Genomic DNA, 7,377 nt, shown 5'->3' on the forward strand with positions numbered 1-7,377 from the left:
TGCAGGGGCAAACCGTGCGGGGAATAAAATCAGCCCGAGCGGCCAGCCTAAGGAACCCTGTGCGCAGGGCAGGGAACCGCAGGGCTGGGCAGACCCCATGTCCAAAGTCTAAGGGTGCTGAGTTCGCAGGGACAGCAGACACTTTTACTACACCTGTTGACGCGCTACCTGGCTTTACATTGGCTTATAAAGGAGGCTGGAGAAATCCTAAGAGCCCAGAGAAGTTTGGGGCAGCTCGGGAAAGCGTCCTGCTCAGCAGAGGAATCCAGGAGTCTCAGCTCCACCCCTGCAGCAGTGAGGCAAAAGGGACAAATCACCAACGACTTGGAGGGGGGTGGGGGGTAGGGGATTGGGGACGGTCTCCAGCCACTAGGACGTGAGGGAGCGCGTCCTGAGGCAATCTAAGACTGCACTGGGAGCTCAGAGAGTGGGCTCCCCTGCCTCAGGACCAGGCAAAGTAGGGACATGCTTGAATATCCCATTTAAAACCACTCTGCACGCACGGGATTGCGCAGCCTAGAGACGGAGGGAGGGAAGGAAGGACAGAGAGCAGAGCTTAGAACTCGGGTCCTCGGGTCCTCGGTGGAGAGGAGGAAGCAGCCCACGCGGGACAGGGCCTCCCAGGCTCTGTACCGACAGCATGAGTTTCCCGCGAGGCTCCCACGATCGGTCCGTGGGCAACTCCAGCCCGTGGTGGCCTCTAACCACTGAGGGCTCCAACAGCAGCCAGGAGGCAGCCGAGCTTGGGGAAGGTGACAGCCCGCCGGGGGACGTACGCAATGAGGAGCTGGCCAAACTGGAGATCGCTGTGCTGGCAGTGATTTTTGTGGTGGCTGTGCTGGGCAATAGCAGTGTGCTGCTGGCGCTGCATCGCACGCCACGCAAGACATCCCGCATGCACCTCTTCATCCGACACCTCAGCCTGGCAGACCTGGCGGTCGCCTTCTTCCAAGTATTACCGCAGCTATGCTGGGACATCACCTACCGCTTCCGCGGGCCAGACTGGCTGTGCCGCGTGGTGAAGCACCTGCAGGTGTTTGCCATGTTCGCGTCTGCCTATATGCTGGTGGTGATGACCGCCGACCGCTACATCGCTGTGTGCCACCCGCTCAAGACCCTGCAGCAGCCGGCGCGCCGCTCGCGCCTCATGATCGCCGCCTCTTGGGTGCTGAGTTTCATACTAAGCACGCCACAGTACTTTATCTTCTCTGTGATCGAAATCGAGGTGAACAATGGCACTAAAACCCAAGACTGCTGGGCTACCTTCATCCAGCCCTGGGGTACCCGCGCCTACGTGACCTGGATGACCAGCGGCGTCTTCGTGGCACCTGTGGTCGTCTTGGGTACCTGCTATGGCTTCATCTGCTACCACATCTGGCGCAACATCCGCGGAAAGACAGCGTCCTCGCGACAGAGCAAGGGTGACAAGGGCTCTGGGGAAGCCGTGGGTCCCTTTCATAAGGGGCTTCTGGTTACACCTTGTGTCAGCAGCGTGAAGAGCATTTCCCGCGCCAAGATCCGCACTGTGAAGATGACCTTTGTGATTGTAAGCGCCTACATCCTTTGCTGGGCGCCTTTCTTCATTGTCCAGATGTGGTCGGTCTGGGATGAGAATTTCATCTGGACTGGTATGTACTGAGACTACGAAAGAGACGTGTGTGTGTGTGTGTGTGTGTGTGTGTGTGTGTCTGTGTCTGTGTCTGTGTCTGTGTGTGTGGTGTGTGATATTTAATAGTACCTGTTTAATAATTAAGGTTCTACATAAGAATGGAAGTCTCCCATGTCCATATCATGAAAATAAATGAACAAAATTGCAAATTCCTGGGGTCTCCACCACCCCAGGTACATTGGGGCCCAGGACTCAGCATCTGTAGCATATGTAGCCCCCCTAAGGCCACCAGCTGTGCCTAGAGTCACTAGTTGCAAAACACTTGTGACATTTTGCCAAATTACTTAGGCTTCTTGGATATCTCGCCTTCCACCCCATGGAGGCCGTGGGAAGTATTCTTAGTGTCCTGGCTACTTTTTGTTGGATTAAGGAAACTGTCATAATTAACAGAAAACTTCTGATGAGACTCTTCCAAGATCAAGGGTAGAGAGGACACACTTTTCTGAAACAGACGGAGAAAGGATTTAAGAAGTCAGGAATTCCAAATTAGCATTTAGTTCTTCGTTATAATGTTTTCATTTTTCCAACCTATAACTTTCTTTTCTTGACATCCAAAACAGAAGTGCTGTTCAGCTAAATGCATTTGGACTTCAGCTAAATGCATTTGGACTTCCAGTGGGGAATTTAACCACAAAACTATTCACGCCACACAAATCCCTCTGCAGTTTATGGGGAAGCTTCCCCACCCCAACTGGCTAGTTTCATTTCAGTTTGTTCACAAAACAGAAAAACTCATTTCCCACGAGGCTATTACTTATTTTTTCATCTTGTAATCTACCTTCTTTTAATTAAGAAAAAAAACTTTCCAAACCAAGTGTGTCACAAAAGAGTTCCTGATGGAAACTCTAGTCAGGACATAAATATCTGGGAAAAGCCAGTCTTTCTGTGATTTTAAGATTGGGGTATGGAATAAAATGCGATGCATTTTAATATATTATTTTTAAATGCTCACAGATTTCATTTAAACAAATACGTTTTATAGGCTACATTGCCCACAGTGATAAATGACTGCAAAGTCCTTTGGGTTAATGCCCATCACATTTTACAATTCTGTCTATTGCCTTATCGAGATTTAGACACAATCAGTAAACCTTTCACCTGCAGTACCCACGCTAAAGATGCCTATTATTTTTAATACCATGCATGGCTCATGGTCATTGTCACATAGCAATGAATGGTTTGTACCAGGGGCTCTCAACCATCCCAACTCTGCCACCCTTCAATACAGTTCCTCATGCTGTGGTGACCCCCAATCATAAGACTGTTTGTTACTACTTTGTAACTGTAATTTTGCTACTGTTTCGAATTGTAGTATAAATATCTGATATGCAGCCAGTCTCAGGCGACTTCCATGTAAAGGCTGTTGGTGGCGACCCACGGGTTGAGAACCACCAGTCTACAGTTTACTTAGCCATGACAAAAGTGAGGAGTTAGAAGCCCTATACTGACCAGAAGGTGTCTGATGGTTCTTATATTTTAATATCAGTGCAATAGTTTCACCGTGAAAACTTTGATACCCGTGTAGCTTGCTAGGGGTAATTCACAGAATAGTTCAAAGCCTGTTGGAATCTCCGAGCTCAGCTACATTGGATTTTGTTTTTGTCTGCTTTAATTTTTGCTTTGTTTTTGTCGTTTGAAACAGGGCCACACATAATCCAGATGTTTTTCTTATTACAATTTAGTTGTTTGAATTACAATCAAGGGTAGTTTCTTTAGAATCAAACCGAATGTCTAATGATTCACAAAAGTCAAAGAAGCTCGGATTCTATTTTAAAAGCCTCTCCCATAGGGTTTTCACTGAAGTCTGCTGAACAGCACCTATGGCCTGGTCTGCCCTAGTTACTAGGATGAATCCAGTTTGGTGTGTGTGGTTATAAACACTCCAGGTTTTCATTCTGTGAGAGCCATGTCTTTGTGAACACCTTCACAAGGGCTCCGGCCACTGCATAGCATACAATTTTAAAATGGATTATTCAGTAACTCTATCTTACTGGAACTTCTAACCATCATACTGAAGTGTTCTAACAGTGAATGGTTTAAACTATATAAACCAATCTTAGTGATTTCTTTTATTTACTATTTACTAATCTTGATATTTGCTTTTACAACCAATCTCCAAAAAGCACTCATTTCCTCTGAAACACCATTTCCCTAACAAAGTATCCATTTTTATCACTAACATGCAACTTTCAGGAGGGCATTAGACGGATCCGGCGCAGTGTTCAGGGTCTCCCTCTGGCCATTGACATGATCTCTCCTCGTTTTCCACACAGATTCGGAAAACCCTTCCATCACGATCACGGCGTTGCTGGCTTCCTTGAACAGCTGCTGCAACCCGTGGATATACATGTTTTTCAGTGGCCATCTCCTGCAAGACTGCGTCCAAAGTTTCCCATGCTGCCACAGCATGGCGCAGAAATTCGCCAAGGATGACTCCGACAGCATGAGCCGCAGACAGACTTCTTATTCTAACAACCGAAGCCCAACGAACAGCACTGGGATGTGGAAGGACTCGCCCAAATCTTCCAAATCCATCAGATTCATTCCCGTCTCCAATTGAGCCGCACATCCATGCAGCCCGACTCTTGGGACTTTTGTGTCCAGCTAGAGATCGTAAGAGCAGATGTGTTTATGTGAGATAGGCAGACATAAATCAACTCAGTGTATACACTGTTCCTAGCTGTGTTTTTCCCATTGCTGTGACCAAAACCTGAATCCTTTTACATAGAATACTAATGAAAATGTGCTACACCAGAAATGTGTAGGCCCGGTTCGCAAGCATACTGACTTTATATTTTGTGGCTGATTTTTTTTGTGTGTGTGTTTTATTGTATTTTTATGTCCGATGTAAGTGAGGCTTTGACGTGGTAAGCACTGTTTCTAAACAAAGTGAACTCGTTCATGATTTAAAGACCAGCGTTGCTGTCCGTCTGTACGTTTGTCACATAATATCATCAGGAGGTATAGGAGGGTTGGGTGGAGGATGGAAAGGAGGTAGCTTGGTACCTGGCAGTCCTTCCTTCACAGTCCTGATGTTCTATTAGTTCTGAAAAACACGCTCGCAAACAGGCCAAAGGTATGAGGGAATGCCGCGCTTTACAGAGGCAGAAGAGGGAAGACTTCTGCAGTCGTTCTTCTGGAAATTTTAAACATCCATCCACCAGCCTCATGCGGTATTCTGTGCTACGCCAGATGTTAACACTTAGTACCTATTTGCTGAATCCAGACTTAGAGATTCTAAGTCTCCTAGATAATTCCGGACATAAGATACTCACAACATGCTTGATTTAAAACAGTTTATTTATTTCTTCCCATCCACACAACAGGTCCAGAACACAGAGGGTGCAGAGCTGTGGAGAGATGGGGAGAACAGACGGAAAGAGAGGGACTCTGAACCTTGTGCCAGCCCCTTCATTAATGTATGACTTTCAGAAAGATACTCAAAAATATCTGAAGCCTTGGTTCCTTGGCTGTACAACGGGCTTGATAGCACTCACCTCACAGGGTTACTGTAAGGATTAAATAAAGTTAAATGTGTGAAGACTTTTTTAAAAGAGTAAGGGCTATCCACAGGCTAGCAAGTTGTTTTTCTTACTGTTCTCTTGGGATCTTCAGAAATACAGTTTTTTTTCTTTCAGTTTATTTTTCATAAACTAACATTTGTTGTTTCATGTCTGGGACATGAAATCCTGGCATTTAAATATAGATCTGCTGATTCACTGTAAAGCCTTGCTAGCCACTACTGGGCCGGCTGGTCCTATGTCACAGAACTCTGCCAGCACATAGCTAGACCTCGCTTTCAGCGCAGATCATCACATTCTTTCCTTGCTAATTGAAGATAAATTACAACACCTCTTGGCTGTGGGCTTTGCATTTTTTATCAATGAGACTCTGCTCTCTGGTTAGATCTTCAAGATCAAGTAATGACTGGATGATGATTCAGAAATTTCAGAAATTCTCAGAGTAAGTAATAGCTGATTTTAATAGTGTTATCGGATTTCTTTTTTTAACCCTATAGATAAGAGGCCATTGGCCGGATGGCCCCAAGGTAACCTGGATCTGTAAGCTCCCCTCCTCTTCAATCTACCGCATTTCCCAGTTCTCAGCCCTCAGAGTCTCTGGGTTGATAGGTCAAAAACTGTTTCCAAACATTCTGGAGAGATCGTTCCCTTAGGTTTTAGAGTTCTTCTTCCTAAAATAACTAATTGGGCTGTGATGTGGTAAAGTGCTTGTCTTTCAGTCTATCTCTGGCACTGAAAAAAAAATAACCCTACAAAGTAAAATGTGTGTGTGTGTGTGTGTGTGTGTGTGTGTGTGTGTGTTAAAAGTCACAGTTCAACATGAGCCATCAACCATCAACTCCAGTCCCCAAATCTTTAAACAAGAGGCTACCTTTTCTAAATCCATTCCCTAAACATTAGCTTTTGGGCATAGTTTGTTTCCAAATATCAGCAAGTGCCTCCAGGTTAAACATTACATCTGACCCTTTGCTAGGAGCAACTCAAGAGTGACATCAACGTACTTGCCAGAGTTTCTCCTTCTTCTTTTATTTCTTTTTCTTTTTTTGTAGTAAAAAGGTATTTCATTATGATATGGCAATCTGGCTTTGTAAAAAAAAAAGTTTTCATTGTATATGGACATTGTGACATGGTATCATCTTCTCCTTTTAAATGTGTCGAGAGATTACAGAATGGTCCGGGAGCCTGAGAAGAAGCAGGTGCTGCAGTAGGCAAGATCTGGTCTTACTCTCTGTAGCTTGGATGAAAAAAAAATCTACCCAATGCTAAACTTTCCTGATGTGGGGGACCCAGAGACAGCATGCATATAGCCCTGAGCAGTGCTCTATGGTGGAAGAGGCCATTTTTCTATCCTGTCTCAGAAGCAAGAAGCTGCAGGCTAGAACGAGTATTCTGGGATGGGATCCTTTCTTTGATCAAAGGGAAGATCCGAAGTACCATCGTATGTTTAATGATGTTTACAGTCACGCAGACATATATCACTTCATTTTACCTTGCAGGTTATCTGAGGGAGGGTCCTGCAAGTACATAGCATCAATATGCCTATGTGGCACATATTACATTAGAAATACACTTGGTGGTAAAGGCCTACGGGGAGGAGGAATGTGGTTTAACGGCCAGTTGAGAAGAATCGACAAATGGTAACAAGTAAGCATTTTGGAGTACATACTCAACACCTAATGAATTTATATCAAAGCATGGATCATTAAGGTATGAAACCGCTTGATCTTTTCTTTTAGATCGTCTCTGACACCTAGCTGCGAAGGAATTTGGTGAACTGTATATTCTACCTAAATATAGACTTATGGTCTTCAATAACAAAGACTTAGCACACACCTGACTAAGAGAGGTGCGATTGAGACTGAGAAGGGTGGGACGGCCGAGGAAGGGTGTGATTTCAGAAGAGAAATCTATCAAGTGGTTTTTAGCAACTTGTTGGTCTCCACCAAGCTTATTACAGTTTCCAGAGTGGACCAACAGTTGGGGTTAAAAAAAAAATCACAGCTTTTATCTGTTATTGCATAAATAAAGCAATTACGTTTAGCTTCAAGTTTCATTCTTCGCAAGCTCTAAAACTTAAACTCATTTCAACTCTGGCAACTTTTAACACGTGGGCTCCACCTAAGACACAAGTAGGTGTTATGTAGGGAGAAATTGAATCTAACATCAATTGGCCCCAACATCAGAGAT

General features: G+C 44.9%; 1 protein-coding gene across 1 annotated transcript; it reads left to right on the forward strand.

Moving 5' to 3' along the window:
- Window positions 1–398: 398 nt before the first annotated feature.
- On the forward strand, window positions 399–5,212 carry Avpr1a (arginine vasopressin receptor 1A). The gene is made up of 2 exons (XM_032890810.1): window positions 399–1,628; window positions 3,943–5,212. The coding sequence occupies exons 1-2, from the start codon at window positions 641–643 to the stop codon at window positions 4,227–4,229; spliced, it is 1,275 nt and encodes a 424-aa protein (XP_032746701.1). The 5' UTR covers window positions 399–640; the 3' UTR covers window positions 4,230–5,212.
- The last annotated feature ends 2,165 nt before the right edge of the window (window positions 5,213–7,377 follow it).

Source organism: Rattus rattus, chromosome 1 (genome assembly GCF_011064425.1).
Source record: "Rattus rattus isolate New Zealand chromosome 1, Rrattus_CSIRO_v1, whole genome shotgun sequence".
Classification (NCBI taxonomy): domain Eukaryota; kingdom Metazoa; phylum Chordata; class Mammalia; order Rodentia; family Muridae; genus Rattus; species Rattus rattus.